Here is a 22,114-nt window from a genome sequence, read left to right as displayed (position 1 = left end):
CATCGTGCAATGTACAGGTCTTTTTTTATTGTTTGGACCTGATTCATTTCTGACTGCTGCTGTTTTGAATATTTTGATTCCTCCGGCTTACATGATGTTTTAGTGCCCGCATTTCTCTTTTCACAGTGGTTGACAGCATCTAGTGGTGACGTTGGAAAGCTCGGCAGCATTATTCCATTGTTTCCTCTCTGTACACTTGACCCCTTCTTGGTGGGGTCTTCGACTTTTTTTTAAAGGCAGTGTATATTAATTGAGAAAATTTGACCCTTGGATCCAAACCCATTGGCATGAGCTTAGGTTTTTATGCGGGCTTGCATCGTTTGAGGCGAAACCTGTGCATGAAACATGTCATTACAGCAAGGTACGGGGTAAAAAGTCTCCAAAACCCTATGTGATTTCTTCCCCTTGCTTTTGCTTTCTCTTCCTAAACTGCTTTGTTTCGTCATACCTCATTTTTTTTCTGCCTTTTGCAGACATTGTCTCTTCACATTTTAACCAGGTCGATTTAGCTGTTTATGCAAAAATGAGCCATGTAAATATATATATTAATTATTTTATGCTGTAATTCATTTGATTAGCATGTGTCTTAGTTGAAGATCGTAGGTTCCATTTATTTTGTGAATAATATTATGTTTCATGCTAATGACATCAGGTCATCTATTTTTACTCTTTAAAAAAACAGGGGGTGGACTACTCCAAGGGCATAGACCTTCGGGTCTATGTGAACGGGCTTTGTTGTAAGAGGCTCAACCGTTTTGATCATTCATACACGTGTATTTAGGTTTTTTTTATTGATTATTTAGATTATTTTTATTTTTATTTAATTTTATCTAAAACCCGTGCTAAGTAAATAGTCTAGTTAAGGGTAGGTGATCAAAATATTTTTTTTTTACAAGAAATAAGGAAGTTACATTTACTATATACTATGGAAGGTTCCACTCTTCCACTTCTTGTTTGCTTGAAATTGATTTTAAGTTCGTTTCTAAATGTGTGTTTTCCTTGAAAATATATTGAATTGATTTTATTAGTATATTTTAATGACTTTGATATTGATATATTTTTAAATAAAAAATACTTTTAAAAAGCATGATTATTACTTTGGTTAAATTTAATTTATTTTTCTTTAAATAGATTATACAAAATGAAACATTTTTTTTACTGTCATGCATTTGTTTATAGTCTTCTACCTAGATAGAGGATTGATGTGCAATTTCATCTTCAGAATCTTGATATACTATGGGTTAGATTATTTTTTTAATATAAAAAAATATCCAAATGTTGTACTCTATTTTCAAGAAGTAAATAAAAATTGTAACTCAAGTTAACTCTGACTAAGTCCAATAAGCTATTTTCATTTAATTATATGAGAAAAAAAAGAAGTGAAGACAATAAATGAACCATATATTTACATGAAAAGGCAATAACAACGACGCACATGAAAATAATGCTTGCCAAGATAAAATAAAAATCATGAAGTTTAATTATCAAAAAATTAAATGTTGGAAAATAATATTAAAAAAAAATAAAAAAGGCAAATAAAAGCGACCCATGTCGAGCTAGGATTGCATGCCAAACATGTGACGTAGTTTGTAAGGTGGAAATAACTTTGTATAAAACAAATAGAAAAAATTATGATATTCAATTCTCAATAATCTAATTGTAAAAGAAAATAACTAAAAGAAAAAATACATTCAGTAAACATTGACAAGCTTGCCAAACCTCGTGAGTTTGATCATGAAAACAAAATAACCCCAGTAGATGGTGAAACATACAAAAATATGAAGTTTAGTTTTCAAACTATTAGGCATTAAAGAATGAAATAAATAAAATATACACAAAATGACCAAAAAAGATTAAGTAAACTCTAGTTAATATGTCAAAACCACAATCTAAATCATTAAAATAGGCTCACCTCACATAAAGAAAATCATGAAGTCTAGTTTTTCAACAAATCTAATTCTAAGGGATTAAATAAAAATAAAAGAAAATTGGTGTAAAGGATTTAAATAAAAGATCGATGTCAATATGGGCTAACCTTTTAAACATGTAATTTGAATTACACAGCTAGGATCACCTCACATAAAAAAATCATGAAACCAAAATTTGAACAAACTCAATATTAAATAATAAAATTAAAAAAAAAATCAATATTGAAAAACAACCCAAGTAAAAACATAGCAATCAAAATAATAATAAAAAAAACTGACACAACACAAAATGACATGACATATTTTTTTTTGTTGGAATGACGTGAATCTCAGAAAAGGTAAATTAGGGGAAAGTGAAAAAAAAATATCGCCACCACCTAACCGCCAACCATCGATTGACATTCATTGTCCCTAATAGACAAGATTCAATGAAAAAGCTATTTTAGTTAGTTTCTCATCTATTTGTGTCAGGCTCATGCATAACTATTCAAAATTACATGTTATTACAAATTCGACTATATTATTAACATTGATAAAACATATTTAGAATAAAAATTCATAAAAATATGTTTTTTTTGTGTGAAATGACCGATCATTTCATATAATTGAATTAACTGACTCACCAGTTAAGTCATAAAATTAGTAGTGATGCTCTTGTTATGTTGTTAAACTTCAAAAATACTACTATTTAAATGTCATTATTACGAAGCACGACAATTATTCTATTGTATTTAAAAATAACAATATTTAATAAATATAATGTTTAAAAATGCAATAAAATAAAAATATAATATACTATTTCACAGTTTTTTTTTAAATAATGTTATTACATCAAAAAAGGATTTATTTTTTTCCATCAGTTTTATTCCTTCGGCCAATATGTAATTTGGGTCTGCGCAGTGATAAATGATAGTGCAGTTAGGCTGGGCACCAGGTAGGCTCAAATGAGAATGATATCTTAGCTACCATAACGTCCTCACCTGTTTTTTTTTCCAATATTTACAGGTGGAATGTCAAGTCAGCTAATTACTTCAACAACCACGAATGTTTGCTGCGACCTTTGTTTTTGTTTTATATAGTACTAATATTTGGCACTTTCCTCTCATACATACTTCAGACTTCAAAACACCATCCCAACTATCGAGGTAGCTCTAATGTTATTATCAAATATATTTTTTCTTTATCAAGATTTAAAAAATAAGACTTTTATATATCATCTGCTTTTAATAGACTGTATGGGAGTGATTTTTAAAAGAGTTTATTTTTTTTTGTTTTGAAATAATATTTTTTTTTATGTTTTTAAATTATTTTGATGTGCTGATCTAAAAAATAATTTTTAAAAAATAAAAAATATTATTGATATACTTTTTTGAGTAAAAAACACTTTGAAAAATAACAATAACCACACTTTCAAATACCGTCTAAGATTTTTTTCCATGCTTTCAATCAAATTATATTGCTTTTTTTTAAAAAGAAATAAAAATAAATTACGTTGTTTTATAAAGAATTTAACGTTTTTTTAATGATGATGGAGTCCATTATTGTTTGATATTTTGGATTAATCTTGTTAGTATCTTTTTAGAGGTAACATAATTTCAGAATTTCTTTCAAACATCACGTTTTCTACATCGACAATTTTAAATATTGTTTTTTTAAATATTGATTTTGATGCGTGCTTAATTACTGTTTAGTTAATAACTTAATACAAGGATTTAGACCCTTCAACAAATACAATGATTTTTAGATCCCTCAACAAGTTTAGTTGGCATTGAAGTTGCTGGCGTATAACCTCAACTTCCCTTTTTGCCTGACAAAGAATCGAAGAACGGCAGGTAGCCAGGAATTGTACAGCGTGCTGCCTGGTTTTAAGCGACGTGGTGTATGGGCACACACGTGTGTATTTGGGTAAGTGAGCTTGTTCCCACGAACGAGTCGAGGGATTTGTTTTTATATTTTAAAAATGTTTAAAAACATAATTTATTTTATTTTAAATTAATATTATTTTAGTGTTTTGAAATTATTTTGATAAATTATTTTTTAAAAATAAAAAATATTATTTTAATATATTTATAAATAAAAATAATTTTAAAAAATAACCATAACTATTCTTCGATGAACAGTCTCGCAGAAACACTATTAATCGCCTAGGAAGTAGGTGACCCACTGAGTTTGGTGAAGTTTAAAGACGGGGCAATGCACGAGTATATGCCTCCAAATTCTTTACGGGGAATGGTATCTAATTATTCCAAGTATAGCTCGTCTTCCTAGATGACTATGTTAGAAACTGAAGTTGACTTCGAACTGTTTTTCAAATCTTTCAACCTTCTTGAGAAACACTTTCCTGCTATCTGATTTCAAGAAAACCACACCAAATTTAAGAAAAAAGACCGAGGATCAAGCAAGTGTCAAGCTTAACTAGCTGGCATCTCCTGCTACGGTCGTGAAACTTTCAATCAAGTCAAGGACGACAGTAGAAGTAACGTTTGTTTTTACTGTGTAATTGTGTTTTTTTAAAAGTCGATTTGTTTTTCTACTTTTAGATTTTTTTACATGTTTACATCAAAAATAAATTTTAGAAAATACAAAATATTATTTTAATTTATTCATAAACATTAAAGTCTGTAATTGTTCTTTGCTGAGAGCTCATGGGAAATGACCTTCAGTGTTGTTGAATAATTGCTTTGACCTTGACAATCCGTCTAGTTTAATAACAAGAATCCTACACGTGTACCAGAATTTTAGGAAATGTTCTTAAATTTCTTGTGTTTATCACTTGAAAAAAAAAATAAAAAAAATAAAAAAATGGATAGTGGTGTTAACTGTTAAGAGCTGGGAACTTGCATCTGCAGATAAATAAATAAAATAAATAAAATACTATGAAGGCGGTGTCGGCAAAGGAACCTTCCACTAGATCATGGATTCCCAAGAATAGAGGGTTCAGTATTAATGATAGAGCAGCGGCATCCAAGAACCGATGAATATTTATTTATTGAGCCTCTGTACTAGCACCCATTAATTCTACAAGTAAAATTACTATTTCTTTTTCCTTTTCTTTTTTTTTTTAAAAAAAGGGGTTGATTTGTATCCAAGTTCAAAGACACAATAAGGACCGTTGGATAGGAATAAAATAGCCTCGCTATCAATGCAGAAAACTCGGGTAGCTGTCCTAGCAGGCGCTCCCGCTGAAAATTAAAATTATATCTGTAAAATGTTATGAATGTTTTTACAGTTATTGTTCATATTTTCTTGAGTTTAAAAACAAGCAACGATTATCTGGTTAAACTTATATTAAAAATATTATTGAACATCAATATGACAGATAAAGACATGAGTGATTTTTCATGTGTCTAAAAAAGGTGGGTCTAAAATAGGACATGTAAAATTAAATAAAAAAAAAAGTATTTTAATCATTTAATCAAAACATCACAATCGTTGATTTAATATAGATATTAAATCAACTGTACATGTCAATAAAAAACAATTTGCATGTCATGTACTTTGAAGATTATTGGATTAGTCATTGAATATTCGCACAAGGGCCATATAATACTGATATGCCCATACTCCTCCATTGACCATGAAGGACGGCAGATCTCATTGAAGGATTAGGTATTTTATGGGCCACCAGTATTATCGCCATAGGTGCCCAGAATACTGGGCCTTAGTTATGGGCTAAACGGGCCTGGTTTATTTGACCCATATTGAAGCGTTACCTCCAATCCAAAAAAACTGCTTTTCCTGTTCTTTTTGCCGTGCATGTGTATTATGCAGCTATTTTATTTCATTTTTATAGTTATAATTTCAATACATAACTTTTAATTATGTTTTAGTGTCTGTATTTAATATTCACTAAATTATAATATTTGGTTTTAATTGAAAATATATATTTTTGCATCATATTGTTATAAGAAAAATCTATGCCTTTCATGCAAGAATAAGATTAGCCTATTTTTTTTATATAAAAAAGTTTGAAGAGTTTATTTTCTGAAGAAATCATTAATTTCAATGATGGCATTTGGGTTTTTATGGGTGAATGTGGTTGAAGCTTCTGAAGGCACGACAAAATGCAGTGATTGCTAGTGAAAAAGAATTAGATACTGCACATGAATGCATAGGCCGAATAGGTTGGAATCTTTTATAGACGAAGCAAATGCAAGGTAACTAAGCCATTTATGACTGACGCTTGTGTTCATATAAAAAAGAAGCCATTTATGATTTTGCAACAGACTCCACAGCTGTAACAGAGGCCGGCGGTGCACTGCCCTTGCGGAAACATTTATATTTACAAGTACACCTAAATATAAATCGGATGAGGTGGGTGGGTGGCATCCTAGATTCGATTATTTTCTCTTTGATTTGGTTTTGAATCGAAATAAATAATCAAAATAAAAATAATTTTTTTCAAAGTTTTGAATCAAATCAAACTAAAAACCAATCCAAACCTACCTTTTCCTTATTTAGTTTGGTTTGATTTTTCTATTTCCCCCCCTTTCATACCGGGGCTCAAGTAAATTTAACCTGGATATGGGATGTTCTCTCTCTCTCTCTCTCTCTCTGACCTTGCAGCACAAATTCCTATGGAGGAGGGCAGTGATAAATCCGTTCAGACTTGTGAGAAATTTACCGTTCAATTTTCCGAACCTCGTGTCTCATCCTCCGGTAGATCGGAGTATAAAAGTGAAGCTAGGCAAATTAGAGCATCGGTAAGAATAAGAGCGACCGCATAAGAAACAAGATCTGGAGCGAATAGTCCCCTCAAAGCACAGACAAGTATGGAGTTTTTAAACGATCCATTACCGTTAGATATTGGCGCCTTTGAATGGGGACACATATTATGATGACATTGACCATGGATGGTGGCAGTAATAAATCTACATATCATTTACATTTGAAACATAGAAGAAGATGTATAAGTCCCTGTCAAAGTCATGACATTCTTGAAAGTAAAAGAAGAAGAAAAATTAAGTTCACGGGGCGGCTGCTAGTTGGCAATAAGGTAGCGTTGGGGAAAAGGTTTTTTTTTTTTTTTTAATATCTATTTTCTTTTCTGCTAGGTTTAATTTTGAGTTGGAGTGGTTTGGTTCGGTCTAATTTTACTAGTTTTAGAATTGTGAAACCAAAATCAGACATTTTTTTAAGAGATTTGTTAATTAATTAATTCAATTTTTCTTTTCAGTTCAATTTTTTTGATTTTTTTTTCGAGAAAATATTTTCTTAGTTTTAGAATTTTTTTTCATTTTATATTTGTTTATACTGATTTAATTAGGTTTGAATGAGGTCAATCAAATCATTAAAATCAAAATCAAGCCAATCAAGTTTTATTAAATTAATATCGGATTCTCCTTCTCTTTTGAAGCCATAAGCTAGTGCTTGTCTGTATTGGAAATGGACAGGCAGAGGAGAGAGAGATGAAGAATACTAAAGGCAGAGGCAAATAACGAAGAAGGAAGTATAAAAGAGAGAAAGAGGTAACTATCAACAATCTCAAATACAAAACAACTCCCCTCGAATACAAAAGCTTCCCTCAAAAATCTCCCCAAAGAATCCAACCGAATGTATAATATATGGCTCAAGTACTGGTAATAAAAGATCTCATCACCGCGCAGGGGCTAAAATGGCAGCCAGTAATATATGTAGACAACAGCAGAAATTTTAAAAAAATAAAAATAAAATTTAAAAACTGAGACACAAAGATGATATGTCTAAGTTAGCAACCAGAAAGCTGATCCAAAGACCAAGCTCAGGACCATCTTCTGCACGGACCCCATCTTCTCTGCTCCACTCTGCAACAACACCATTTTTGTGGGGAAAAAGGTTAAAACATTACAGACACAACATTTACACGCTAAAAACCCACCTCTGGTAGGTTATGCAATTAAGCATGGGAACCACCATAATTGCTTGCGTATACAAAACTAATCAAGCGATTAATTGGGACGGTAATGGACCGCAGCTGGACCCGATAAGGCCCAAGGCTCAAATATAAATCGGTGGACCCCCATTGAATGCAACCCAACTTGCGATTTTGGACGGTTATTTGAGCCCAAAAACACTTATATTTTATGTTTTCTATAAGCCCTGCAATTGAGCAGAAGAGGGGTGGTCCTCCCTGCGAAGACAGCACAGGAAGTCCTCGGGATTCCGCGTCTTGCACATACAGTACTTTTTTTATTGTTTATTATTGTTGTATTTCCCTGATTTAAAATATAATGGATTCATTTCATTTTAATCAAATCAGGTCAAACATTGAATTTGAAATCAGATCTGTAAACAACTACTGCTTGATTGGTGCACAATTCTTAATCCGAATCTAGTTATATTCACACAGGGTAATAACCCCAGCAAGCAGAGCCCCAGACCGAGACCCTAGAGAGGCAGCAGCATCGGGAATATTTAGAAAAGTGTGGTTGTTTTTTGGAATATTTTTTTTTAATAATATATTAAAATAATATGTTTTTAAAAAAATTATTTTCAAAATTAGTATATTAAAATAATCTAAAAATATTAAAAAAATATTAATTTAAAATAATTTTTTTTTAATTTTTTAAAATTTTAAATTTTTTTTTAAAACACACAAACAAAAACAAATTAACACCAACAACACTCCGGTTTACAATAGCAAACTACACAGTATTTTGTCTGCATTACGCCAGATCCTAACTAAATTAACTACTACCAGCTACAGTACTAGGACATCTAGCAAGTTTTCAAACAAAAGATTCAACAATGCAGTTTCATTGAATATAAAGAAATTAGCAAGATTAGAAATCTGATATTAAAAAAAAAAAAGAGATTAACTGTGCATGAATAAAACTTTTTTTTTTATAGAGCAAATGACTGATCATATTTGTTAAATTTAAAGGGTACGTTGAACTAAATTACCAGATCACATGAATGCTTAGCAAAATATAATCATATGAGAATATAGATGGGGATCAATAATGGACTTACCATATCGGTTCCAGCGGGTCCAGGAGAGGAAGCACCCAAACTTGGAGCCGGAGCGCCAGTTGGCGGAGATGGAGGACTCAATGCCAGGGGAGATGGAGCTGGAGACTTCAACTTAGGCTTGCTGGGAGCTGGAGCTGGAACAAGAGCTGGTGGAGCTGCCAATGGAGCTGGTGGAGGAACAGCGGGAGGAGGGGTTGCTGGTGGAGGAGTAGCAGGTGGTGGGGTTGCTGGTGGAGGTGTTGCTGGTGGTGGGGTGGCGGGAGGAGGAGTTGCTGGTGGTGGGGTTGCGGGAGGAGGGGTGGCAGGTGGTGGGGCTGAAACTGGAGGAGGGGTAGCTGGAGGTGGAGATTGGGTAACGGGAGGTGGGGCTGAAACTGGTGGAGGCGTGGTTGCTGGCGGTGGAGAAGAAGTTGGTGTGGGTGGTGCTGGTGTTGCTGTTGGTGACGTTGCTGGTGCTTGACCAGCAACACCAGCAATCGAAATGCAGATCAAAGAAAGAAGGATGACAGCTTTTTTTAGCATCATTTTTGTCTAGTTTTGATACTCTCTCTCTCTCTCTCTGCTCTTTGCGTGCAGTCCTGACCAGTGAGGAAATAGAGAAAGGAAGGGAGGATTATAAATAGAGTAGAAGGAAGAAGGTTCGGAAGTTCGAGAGGTATTGGTGGGGCCAATGAGCTACCAAACAGATCTGAGGCGTCGATTATGTTGTTTGATGTGGGACCAGCAATGCATGTGATTTGGATATGAGATCTGGGTGACACGTTAGTAGCAGTCAGCCAGCTTTTTTTTCCTTAAAAAAAAAAAAAAGAAGAATTGTTAGTCACTCTTTTAGTTGTGTATTAATGATGAATATGGGTTAGCTTAGGGGGTTGTCCTCTCTGTGGGAGGAGTGAAAATGGTAGAGTCGGCCATTAACACGATTCAAAAAAGCATGATTATTAATGATTTTGTTGGAATGATTTTCTTTTGTCCTTAAAAGTGGCCATGCATTTGTCAACCAGTGGCGAATGTAGAGCTCAATATCGGTTTCAATAGTTCAGATTAAATAGAAAAACCCAATAAAATAAATCTTTTTTCAATTTTAAATGAAAATAAACTAAATAAATCAGGCACATCGATAATTCCTAGTCTTGTTCTTACAATCAAATTTTATTATGCATGAGTGAAAGAACTTGCATTTTTTCAATTATGATTGTCATATAAATGTTTAAGATTTTAAGTATGATTTATATTTTAAATATTTTAATTATACTTGTCAAGTCAAAGTTTCAAGTCTTTAAATCTTTGCCCCTTTAAATTAATTAAGAATTGTGTTAAAATCAATGTTAAGAATTATGGTGAAATTAATATATATATATATATATAAATTCAATATGTTGGATTGTTTTTAATATATCATATTATTAATTCACTAATACATGAACTGACTCGCATTTCTTGAATTAATCTTCAAATCCAACTCGACAACTGTGAAAATGAGAGGTATTCTACCAGTCAAGAATAATGAGCGATCCTTTTTACCGAAGAAGCAACAGGAGGATTATGATTAGTGGGCCCTGCCCTCATATTAGCTGGCCCTTAATCATAACATTGCCATTGGATTGGCACTGGCAGACGTATATTTTACGCTCAAGTTTTGGCTATAATCTGCCAAATTTTAGTTGGTATGTTGGAGCACCGCCATTGTGTGGTGGCCCTTGCTGTGCTAGCTGTCTCGCCGTGACAGGCGCTCTTTAGGGAGCCTGGAGGCTAAATAATCCTTGCCAGTTCGTCGCTGAGTTTGAATACTAAATACAAAATTAGGCCTGGAGACATGAAAATTATGCAGAAAAAAACGATGAAAACGAGTAAAATTTCCAACGAGTTCCAGCTACATGCGTTGCCGTGAGCCTGCAACCAGTTCTCCCAGATTCTGTTTTTTTTTTTTTTTGGTGGGTCCTAACTCCTAAGCTTGTTGAGTGTGAGGGATCATTAAACTGGGTTCACGTGTCTCATCCAGACTGGTTAGAATTAGGAAAGGAAATGGTAGATGAACTTTGCTTATAAGCCAATCCTCCATTAGATTTTCTTTCTTTTTTTTCTTCTTTTTTTGGTATAAAGATAAAAGAAGATGTTCGTTTTCATAAGACCCCAAGAAACTCCTCTGCAGTATTATGATTACTAATAGCTTAATCAAGGGTTCTGTTTTTATTGACCTATCACCATCACCATCTCCATCGCCGAGGTCCCTGTAGGTTTGCAGTTATCTTTCTCAACAAGCGTTTAATTATAGGCTTATAGTCCTTTTTGTTGTATGTTTCTTTTTTGTTTGGAGATTGATGGTCGGAGTCGGAGAATGCCACGGTAAAGCATGGATATGCATTGCCCTCCTCAAAAAAAAATAAAAAAACATCCTTAACTATATATATAGGCTCGGCGATCTGATTAGTAATTTTTTGCTTGAAAGTGTGTCTTACTGACTTTTATTTTGAAAACACTATCAATTACATAGCCGATGAATTTTGATTCATTATGTAATTTTTATTTTAATAATTTTTTGAAAAAGAATCTGGATTAAAAAAGTACACAATTATATTTTCCTCAAATTAACGAGTATATTGGGCTGGCATGCACCGACCCCAAACACCCCCACCACAAGTGTGCTAGGCCTAGAAGCTTGGCTTGACGCTCTCCTAGACCAACGGGGTGGGCCTGACATGTATCTCTTGTGAGTATTTAGCTCCATGCCTTTTGTCATTACATTCCAGACATGATCAAACACTCATTGTTCAACTTGTTCTAAAACGTAGCTGAACTCACTAGACCTATGAATTCAAACATAATGCCTGAATCTAACACCACACCTCCATGTATTTTACATAAATATTGGATGAATTATTTTTTAATTAAAAAATAGGCTTACTTAAACAAGTCTATAGTCCACCAATACAATTTGATGTATTAAAATCTCTCATGATCTACTATCTCTCAATCTCTTAGCTAGATAGAATGAGTAAAACACAACTCATGATATAAATTTGATTTATAAGGATCAAATGACTCTCCAACTATTCCATTCCAGTAAAAGAACAAGGTTCATGGGTTATAAATGCCCCCTAAACTACATAGATAAATTATTCACAATCTTTCCATTATCAATATTTTTAGCATACATGTTTTCAGAATTCATATCTCTAAAATATCATTGTATTTTTTTCTTTTAAAATATACTTAAGTATTTGAGAGTCTCCAAATTTACAAAAAAAAAAAACTTTTTATAGGTATCAACCACATTTAACATACCAGACACCAGATACAACCACCAACCACCTTTACTAGCGAGAATAGATCAAATTATTATAATCAAGAGATTAACTAGTTATCTAATACATGATATTTTTCTCTAAACTACTTGGATTTTATAGGACATCATTAACAATGGAATTTCTTCTAAACCTCTTATTATAGAAAAACAAAACCTTAAGTAGATAGACATGATTTTTCATTGATATATTTCTTCTAGACATGAATGGTTAAGAGATGAAAAGTAATTATATATAACATGAATTTCATTGTATTTGCATATTTGGCATTGAGTAAATGGTCAAACGATTAATAATTGCACTGTTTTCCAGTTTTTAAGAGTTCAAAATCAGGTAAGATTACTTAGATTGCGAGGAGTAAAGTTTTCACAATATTTTTTTGATTTACGTGGGTGTTTGAGTCAGCTTGCGCGCACTATGACTAATCCCACGACCCACTGAACATCCTGCAAACCCAGTGAGCATGTAAGGCACCACGGGGGTGACAGACGTGTAAAGTGAGGTTCGAACCCAGGTGCAGAGAAAGGAAATAAGCCCCTATCAGCACTAGGTCAAGACCTCAGGTGAAAGTTTTCATGAATTTTAAATCTTGACATAATTGATCCATACGTGAAAATCAATCAAGAGACATCACTTAGACAAAAAACAAAAAGAAATATAAAGAGAAAAAAAGAAATCCCACGCAAAGAGAGAGAGAGAGAGAGAAGATTCTTCCACTTATGCAGTGGTGAAAGCAGTAATTTAGGTGGTTGATTATTCTCAACGCAAAAAAAGCACCGACTGACTGGGCATTCCATAGAAACTGAAATTGATATATAGCCAGTACCTAGCCCTTCCGATCTATGTTAAACAATGTGACAATTAATGGCTTCTTCTTCAATCCTTTATCTTAGCATTGTCCACATGTATCACACAGTGCCATTACAACGCCTGTCAAGGATTTGCCTTCTCAACTCCCTCCATAATTCAATCCACAACAACACCCCCATTTTTTTTAGAGTACCTTTCAGTTGTTAACATACACGTTTCCCCTCGCATTTTACACGACAATTATCGAACAAGATTACTCTCTGGAATCTTGATTTTCTTGGTCCGATCGAATTGAAACATTACTATATATAACAGGTACGGTTCATGAGGACAAATCATACAAAAGGTAGGTCCAAAGTCCATGTAAACGAGAGTAAAGTAAAAGGGAACGTGGACTGTGGGGGGGCCAAGTTAGTTTAACGATCATTTCCTGCAATGTGAATGATTGTAACTTGCTATCCTCCTCTTGTTGGCCCTTTGGTTTCTTTTCCTTGAGGTTAAATTGACCTCCTTCCTACCTCTTAATTAATCCTAGGCTGACTTTATGATAACGTGGTTTCAACTGCAAGCCGGCCGGAAAGGTTTTACTAGGGCAAATAGTCAGACCATAACAACACTAATCATGCATGGAGGGACTTGCATTTTGGTTTGGCTTCATCACTATATTAAAGTTGTAACAGTATATTCCACTTTCGTCGTGGACAGGCCTTTCCCTTTTACGAGAAGAAAAGAAAAGAAAAGAAAACCATACATTTATTAGAGAGAAATACCCTTTTTTTAGCTGTTGTATTTGTGCTAGAAAGTTAATTGGTGCCATGTGTTTTTATTTTGATCAATTTGGCTAAAATGCGACGTGATACATCCCAGACGACGGCATCAATGAGCATTTCTCGTCAATTGGCTTAATTTTATCAATTCTTGAGAGCTGGTTAGCAGGCATGCAGAGGGTCTTGGATGGATGTTCTGTCAAAGAGAATGAGGCATTAACAGTTCAAGATAGCTAGCTGAGCTTGTCCCTGGGGAAAGATAAATTATATTCTCGGACAAAATAAAAAAAAAGCCACACAAATTGACTTCTCAAGACAATTATTACGGGAAAAAGAGATTCTACTCTTTTTATCAGACAATGCTGTCCAAACAATAATTCAATACTTTTATTTTATATGCTTTCCCCCCTTCATGTCTAAGTAGGGTTAACGAATAATTATTACGTAATGAAATTTCACTAGTATCATTATATGGAAAAGAAAGAAATATAATAGAATATTAGGTATTTTTTTTTTATTAACATGAATATTTGGATCAGTTTGCATATATCTAAACTAATCTCATAAGTTCTAAAATTAATAATTATATAAATTTACAGAGACTAAGATTTATGAAACTCGAATTAATAATATTTATAAAATAAATTTAAAATCTAAACAGTTCACTCCATCCCTAATTAATATTAGATAATTTTACACGGTATCTCTGTGCATGTCAATATGTAAGTAGTTAATTTGATCGCGAGACTCTATCATCGTTGTCGTCTCTGTCTCTTGTCGTGAAATGTCAGATGCTAGAACATTTGCATATGGACTTCGCCGGTGGCACATCTTTCCTTTGCCAAAACCCTCAACCACACCTCCGTCACCTAAAGCCCATGTCAGAGAATGAAATGAAAGCTAAAACCTAATTCTGAAACCCAGATCCACTACTTATTCCCAGGTCTACCATTGTATATATTGGCCTTTTCTATTTCTCCTTTAGCCCAACCCAACTCCTCCATCCCCATCCTCAAACTGCCCAAATTTCTGGTGGATGTCTGTCTCTGTCATATCACCACACCAGGACACTCTTGACCCAACAAAAATCGAACGATCTGTTTTTTTTTATAGTGCTTGACCCAGGCAGGGGCATTCAAGTATTTAAAAAATCGTGAAAAAGTTAAAGAATACTACGCCAGGATTAAGGCGGGATCAGACAAATTCTGTGTTTCTCACTCACACAAAACCCAAAAAACCCTTATCTCTCTTCGCATTCTCTGGAAACACCAAAATTTAAAAGGAAAAAAAAAAAAAACAAGCTAATTCAAAACCCTCCCCCCTCTCAGAAACACAAAATTATCGAGTTTTTTTCTTTTTCAAATGGCAATTTCTTCAGGGATTTTCTCTACTTTCCTATCCACCGAAACGGTGCCGCTTCTCAAGTTTCCTTCTCCTACATCCACTCCTCCTCTCAGGTTTCTGGCTGCGCCTCCCGCGAACCCGCGCATGGTGCGTAGTACTGTAGTTACCTGCGCCACGGCATCGACCGGAAACCGTGCTCCACGCGGCATAATGAAGCCGAGGCGAGTCTCACCTGAAATGGCGGACTTTATTGGTGCTCCTGAGGTCTCTCGTACTCAGGCTCTCAAGCTTATATGGGCCCATATCAAGGAGCACAATCTTCAGGTATAATTTTTATTAGAAGTCTACATTTTGTTCTAAAATCTTGGGTTCCTGTCATTTCCTGTGCTTAGTTTTTAGTTAAACGTTTGGATAAGGTTGTTTTGGAACGGTAAAATGTGGTTGTTTTTTATTCATGGGTTTTTATGCTGTTGATTATTTAATTGATTAGCTGGAGACATGTCATGTTTGTGGATAAGGTTGTGCTGGTGTCAGCGAAATGTTCCAGTTCTGCTGCTGCTGCTATTATTATTATTATTATTGTTTTTTTTTTTACTTTTATGAATTTTTTAAGTGTGGGTTATGCGGTTATTGTATTTTAGTTCTGAAAATGTAATATGTTTTATGCGATGCTTCTTTTGTGGGTTTGGATAATGTTATGAGGCTGCTGGATAATTGTGGGTTCTTGGGTATTGTTTGTTTGCTGCTCATGTAATTGAATGGTGTTATACTTGGATATGTTTGTTCGATGTAGTTTTTTATTCTTGCATGGCCTGATCATTGTTGCTGTGAATTCGTTGATGTATGAACAAGGTGTCTCTCATGTTAGGGATAGATTTCATCACTAGAATTTTGGTTGAGACATGATTTTATATAGAATTTTGGCTGAGACATGATTTTGTAGGTAGTTCAAGTTTGAGAAACAATTCAGAATAATTTCAAATTTGTAATACATGAATGTGGTATGCACTGCTTTGTTGATACGACCACATGCAGTATGTTTATATGAATGTGGCTTAATTAGAGGTACTGGATTTTACTAACCTGAAAATGCAAGGCAGCGCTTACAAAATTGCGAGGTTCAACACGAAGACTGGCGGTTGGCTTGCCATTTCCAAGCAGCTATCGTCCTTCACTATTAGGGTTAGCTTCCAGCTGAATAATTTGGTTGAAAGCATGATTGGTGTTTGAGTAATGGATACAATGTTCACTTAATTACCGTTTTACTTCACCCTTTAGAACATTGTTAGTCCATCTGCTGGTGCGGTCACTTCCCTTTATTTGTTGATTGGTGTATTTACTAATTTGGTGCTAACTCTTTCTTAAACTGCAGTATTATTGCACCTCTAGTTCGTCATTTTTGCATGAATCTGGTGTTTGTTTTTCTAGCTGTTTCTGAGCCATTGGATAGAACATCCATGGTGTACGCATATATGGTTATCTCATTAATTTGGAGCTGACTGGACTTGCTGTGTTTTTTTAGGACCCTAGTAACAAGAAGAACATAATTTGTGACGAGAAGTTGAAGAAGATATTTGCTGGTAGAGACCAGGTTGGATTTCTTGAGATTGCTGGGTTGATTAGTCCTCATTTCCTCAAATGAAGTTCAAGATTATGGATCCAGTCTTCGTGGTCATCTTTCCCGTGGCAGGGCTATCTTTTTTGTTGACGATAATAGTCAAAATTATGCCTGGTGCTTTCAGCTTGTGTTTTTAGTCTTATTTAGCAGTACTTACATGCAGAACTAGCTTTGTTAAGAATTTTGCTTATGGATCCCTTACGTAGTACGATTTTCAAGATGATATTATAACTTTCTGCCAGTTTATGCTTCTGTTGATGAATCTCAAATTTTGATTGAATCTTGTATGTAGTTGTGGTTCTGGCATTATGTTCATATTGGATACATGCTGCATAAAACAGGCTCTTGGTATGATTTTAGATAGTTTTGATCTAACTGAAAAACTTATCTCAAATGATCATGGCAGCAGTCGTATTAAGCCGCTCCTTGCCTGCACTTACCTACCTTAATTACGAAATAGAGTTGTTGAAATGATTGTTGGCAATTGAGCGTCTCTGGAAAGGCCTCTGGAGTTGGACTCATAACGAGTTCTTGCACAGAACTCCCCAAGAATGGGAGTGCCTGAGGGCAAAAACTAGTAATTGCAGAAAAGGGAACTTTATTGAAGAATATTTGGTTGCAGAAACAAGAAAGAGTGGAACACAGTTCTAATCTAATCCTCGCTTCTGGGTCTCCTAATTTTCTATGGAATCTTTACACAGTCATTCCTGCAACGGGAAACACAAATTAGATCAGCTAATTCCATATCACCACATGTACGGCATGAGCTTTTGAACTCCGCAAGATTGGAGAGAGACTTTTCAACTCGAAATTCCCGTAGGGAGTTTGATATTATGGTAGCTTTAATTTAGTTACTCAAATAATTTTTGTTTTTTATATGGATTCTATATATAATTATATTTTAAATATTTTTTTAAATTAAAATAATATATTTTTATTTATATAAATATATTTTTTATTTATTTTACATGAAAAAATTCATCAAATCAATCTTAAACAAACTCATATTTTTTTAATCCGCAACAATTCCTCTTTCAACTCAGAAAAATTTCAATCATAATGTTTAGTTCTAAGTTTGTCAATTTCTTCTCTCCTCCGAAGCAGTCACCTTTTGCTGACATGGCAAGCTCTATCTGTTCGCCAGAGATTCTTGTCTGCTACCATGGCAATCTCCACTACTCACTCACCACGTAGGATTGAAACCCTCCTCCCCTCTAAGAATCTCAACTTGAAACACCACACAAAAAAATCTCTTCTTTCTTAAGTCAAAACACCTCATAAACTCAACTAAAGAAACCAACTTATAATATCCTTAAACCCGCCCAAAGCCCTCCCAAAAATGACAGAGAAACTAGCTCTCCCTCTTCTCCTCACAAACCCACCCCCAACAAAACTCTTACTGCCTCTCCAATCTCACCTCCACCAACAACAGCTAAAACTAACAACACCCACTTCACCACCACCACAACATGGCACCCCACCTATGCAGGACTTCCTTTTCAAGCAAAGCCCCAATCTTTCCAAACCCATCAACCCGCAAACCCAACCTGATCTATTTCCTATCCCAAGAAACCGAACCCGAATTGGCAAGGCCCGCGACCCTAACCGTGGCAAACCCTGGACCCACCGTCGTCTCTCCCTTCAAGGTCAGCGAGTTCTAGATTCTTTAAGTAACCCTTCTTTCGAAACCAGTGAATTAGATAAAATCTTGAGTCTTTTATTTGATTACTATAAAGAAGAGTTGAGTGTATGTAGTGGTGGTAAGGAGAGGTTAAGTAATGATGTTTTGGGTATTATTAAGGGTTTAGGGTTTTATAAAAAAAGTGACCTGGCTATGAGTGTGTTTGAGTGGTTTAAGAATAGGAATGGTTGTGAATCTGTCTTGAGTAATTCAGCTGTGGCTGTGATTATTAATATGCTTGGTAAAGAAGGAAAAGTTTCGGTGGCAGCATCTTTGTTGAATAATTTGCATAAAGATGGGTTTGAACCTGATGTTTATGCGTATACATCTTTAATAACTGCTTGTGTTAGTAATGGGAGGTATAGGGAAGCTGTGATGGTTTTTAAGAAGATGGAGGAAGAAGGGTGCAAACCAACTTTGATTACTTATAATGTGATTCTGAACGTGTATGGAAAAATGGGTATGCCTTGGAACAAGATTATAGGTCTGTTTGAGGGAATGAAGAATGCTGGGATTTTGCCGGATGAGTATACATATAATACGCTGATAACTTGTTGTAGACGAGGATCTTTGTATGAAGAAGCTGCTGCGGTTTTTGAGGATATGAAATCGATGGGGTTTGTGCCTGATAAGGTCACTTATAATACTTTATTGGATGTTTATGGGAAGTCTAGGCGGATTAAGGAGGCGATCGAGGTATTAAGAGAAATGGAGTTCAATGGATGTTCACCAAGCATTGTGACATATAATTCGTTGATATCTGCTTATGCAAGGGATGGTCTTTTGGAAGAAGCAATGGAGCTTAAAAACCAGATGGTTGAAAGAGGGATTAAACTGGATGTTTTTACTTACACTGCAATGTTGTCAGGATTTGTGAGGACTGGTAAGGATGAGTCTGCAATGAGGGTTTTTGAGGAAATGAGAACTGCAGGTTGCAAACCTAATATTTGTACTTTCAATGCCTTGATTAAGATGCATGGTAACAGGGGAAAGTTTGCAGAAATGATGAAGGCTTTTGAGGAGATCAAAATTTGCTGCTGTGTACCAGATATTGTTACTTGGAATACCCTTCTAGCAGTGTTTGGGCAAAATGGGATGGACTCAGAAGTGTCTAGAGTTTTCAAGGAGATGAAGAGGGTTGGTTTTGTACCGGAGAGGGATACCTACAACACTCTAATCAGTGCGTACAGTCGGTGTGGTTCATTTGACCAAGCCATGGCTATGTACAAGAGAATGCTGGATGCTGGGATTACACCTGATCTTTCCACCTATAATGCTGTTTTGGCAGCATTAGCTCGAGGAGGGCTATGGGAACAGTCAGAGAAAATACTTGCTGAAATGCAAGATGGTATGTGCAAGCCCAATGAACTGACACACTGTTCTTTGCTTCATGCTTATGCCAATGGCAAGGAGATTGGACGGATGCTTGCTCTTGCGGAGGAGATATGCTCTGGTGTAATTGAACCTCATGCTGTGCTCTTGAAGACCCTTGTTTTAGTTAATAGTAAATGTGACCTCCTATTAGAAGCTGAGCGTGCATTCCTGGAGTTGAAGAGAAAAGGCTTTTCACCTGACTTGAGTACTCTGAATGCCATGATTGCTATTTATGGCAGGAGGCAGATGGTTACCAAAACAAATGAGATCTTGAACTTCATGAAAGAGAGTGGGTTCACTCCTAGCTTGGCAACTTACAATAGTTTGATGTATATGCACAGCCAATCAGAGAACTTTGAGAGGTCAGAAGAAGTTTTAAAAGAAATCCTTGCAAAGGGAGTAAAACCAGATATAATTTCATACAACACCGTAATTTTTGCGTATTGTCGAAATGGGCGGATGAAAGAGGCTTCACATATATTCTCAGAAATGAGAGAATCTGGGCTTATTCCAGATGTAATCACATATAATACTTTTGTTGCAAGTTATGCAGCTGATTCAATGTTTGAGGAGGCTATTGATGTTGTTTGCTACATGATCAAGCATGGATGTAAACCGAACCAGAATACATACAACTCAGTCATTGATGGATACTGTAAACTTAATCGCCGGGATGATGCAATCAAGTTCATAAGCAGCCTTCACGAGCTTGATCCACACATTTCCAGGGAGGAAGAGTGCAGGTTATTAGAACGTTTAACCAAATGGTCATAGGCAATCCTTTTCTTATCCGTCTCATGTTTTGATTAGGCATGAAGATGTGGTTGATATGGATGATCCAGCAAAAGCTTCCTAATTTTTCCTAGAGGCTGAAGAGATGCAAGCACTCAGGAACACATCTATTTGGAGAGCGGTGCTTGGATCCAGACAAGACATGAAAAGAAGGGGAAAGAGGAGTTATTGACTTCAAGGTATGAGTACCTCTATCAAATGTGAATCATTTTGTACCATTAGCATTTGGTGGTTATGAGAATCAAAATTTTGAAAATTTTCTCTGCAACGTGTCATCATTGTGATTAATAATTTGATTCTCTTAATGTAAAAGATGGCATTTTATTATATTTACTTGAGAAGAAAATTATTTCTCTGTAACTATGGAATTGGGATGGATATCCTCATTTTGTTCTTATGGGCCATATAGATTAAAAGTACTGTTTTGTTAGTTGAACTTAGTTTTGAATCACTTGCCAAAGCATTTCCTGGCCTCACCCTATCTTACCCTTTTCCTGAGTATGAAGGAGTTATTTATTTTGACAAAATTTTACTGTCATTGGAAAGGTGGCCTTTAATTTTCATTGATAAGATGTGATTTTTCATGTATTGTTGTTAGGTTCTTGAGCTTCGAACTATGTGGTAAAGAAAGACGGATGAATGAATGGTTTGTCCAGGAGAGTTGCTAAATGGCCATTTCTTAGCTGATGATACGAGATCTTACATAAAGTTCTGGCTTCTTGCGATATATACTGAAAGTTGCTAAAGGTGTGTACAATGTATATATTGTAGGTGTAACAAAAAGTAAAAAGCTATATATAAATGCCGAGTTAATGAATAGCTATGCCCTAAAGATCACGATAATGTGGCTTTTGAGCTCCATTTGTTAGTTTTGTGAAGCTCAGTTATACTCGAAACCTGAAACATGAAAGCCAACAGTGTGTTTCAGCTGTCCACTGGACTGTTCTATCATCAAGAATGATTATGAAAAACAGAAACGTTGTTAATGAGGAGAAACTTATATAGGAGTAATTGTCTATCATCATCCTTGTATTCCCGGTTGAACTTCTTGTGTGTTTGGCTCGTTTTGTTGTGGTAGTTTTTACGATTACCGTTTGAAAAAGTAGCTTCAAACATGACCAAGGTTTTAAAAGAGAGTTTATAGGGAAATTTATGCAAAACTATGATATATATCGGGGAATTAAACATTTTTAAAATTGTGATCAGGACAAATCATAGTTTCAATCACATCTCAGTACATTAGCAAACAATCCTGCATACATTTGTCACCATCCTGTAATTTATTTGATGTTTTATCAATGGCAAGTCCCTAAAATTCATCCTTACTAGGAACAACATCGTAGGTTTCATGTCTACTTCAAACAACTTGCTTAATGGCTGGCTTAAAATATTTGCCAAATCCATATTTCATTTCTTACTGTGATTTTCTCTGCATAAAGCAAAGGATTTTGAACTTCAAACTTCCAAGCTGGCCTGGGTCCTAATCTAGAGGTATTATATTTTTCCTTGGTTATTCACTAGAGAAAAGTAATTAGCTCATAGAAACA

General features: G+C 35.0%; 3 protein-coding genes across 3 annotated transcripts; 2 read left to right on the top strand and 1 right to left on the bottom strand.

Annotated features, from left to right (window-relative positions):
- Positions 1–7,378: 7,378 nt before the first annotated feature.
- On the bottom strand, positions 7,379–9,490 carry LOC133680089 (classical arabinogalactan protein 9-like). The gene is made up of 2 exons (XM_062102909.1): positions 8,880–9,490; positions 7,379–7,711 (listed from the first exon to the last, which is right to left on the bottom strand). Exons 1-2 carry the CDS (start codon positions 9,402–9,404, stop codon positions 7,631–7,633), a joined length of 606 nt encoding a protein of 201 aa, XP_061958893.1. The 5' UTR covers positions 9,405–9,490; the 3' UTR covers positions 7,379–7,630.
- A 5,022-nt stretch (positions 9,491–14,512) lies between these two features.
- LOC133679356 (uncharacterized) lies at positions 14,513–16,972 on the top strand. Its single transcript, XM_062101927.1, has 2 exons — positions 14,513–15,426; positions 16,625–16,972. Exons 1-2 carry the CDS (start codon positions 15,121–15,123, stop codon positions 16,742–16,744), a joined length of 426 nt encoding a protein of 141 aa, XP_061957911.1. The 5' UTR covers positions 14,513–15,120; the 3' UTR covers positions 16,745–16,972.
- Positions 16,973–17,942: 970 nt separating this feature from the next.
- LOC133679204 (pentatricopeptide repeat-containing protein At5g02860-like) lies at positions 17,943–21,386 on the top strand. Its single transcript, XM_062101734.1, has 2 exons — positions 17,943–20,746; positions 21,166–21,386. Exon 1 carries the CDS (start codon positions 18,060–18,062, stop codon positions 20,547–20,549), a length of 2,490 nt encoding a protein of 829 aa, XP_061957718.1. The 5' UTR covers positions 17,943–18,059; the 3' UTR covers positions 20,550–20,746; positions 21,166–21,386.
- The last annotated feature ends 728 nt before the right edge of the window (positions 21,387–22,114 follow it).

This window comes from Populus nigra, chromosome 19 (genome assembly GCF_951802175.1).
Source record: "Populus nigra chromosome 19, ddPopNigr1.1, whole genome shotgun sequence".
Classification (NCBI taxonomy): domain Eukaryota; kingdom Viridiplantae; phylum Streptophyta; class Magnoliopsida; order Malpighiales; family Salicaceae; genus Populus; species Populus nigra.
The sequence above is the reverse complement of the archived record's forward strand: the minus strand, read 5'-3'. Positions and strand labels throughout refer to the sequence as shown.

What these genes read in the sequence shown, in the direction of transcription:
- LOC133680089 (XM_062102909.1), bottom strand. Translation starts at nt 9,404, where the DNA reads ATGATGCTAAAAAAAGCTGTCATCCTTCTTTCTTTGATCTGCATTTCG. An exon ending in GACCCGCTGGAACCGATATG is followed by an intron (nt 7,712 to 8,879) that starts GTAAGTCCATTA and finishes GTGTTGTTGCAG; the next exon opens with AGTGGAGCAGAGAAGATGGG.
- LOC133679356 (XM_062101927.1), top strand. Translation starts at nt 15,121, where the DNA reads ATGGCAATTTCTTCAGGGATTTTCTCTACTTTCCTATCCACCGAAACG. An exon ending in TCAAGGAGCACAATCTTCAG is followed by an intron (nt 15,427 to 16,624) that starts GTATAATTTTTA and finishes GTGTTTTTTTAG; the next exon opens with GACCCTAGTAACAAGAAGAA.
- LOC133679204 (XM_062101734.1), top strand. Translation starts at nt 18,060, where the DNA reads ATGACAGAGAAACTAGCTCTCCCTCTTCTCCTCACAAACCCACCCCCA.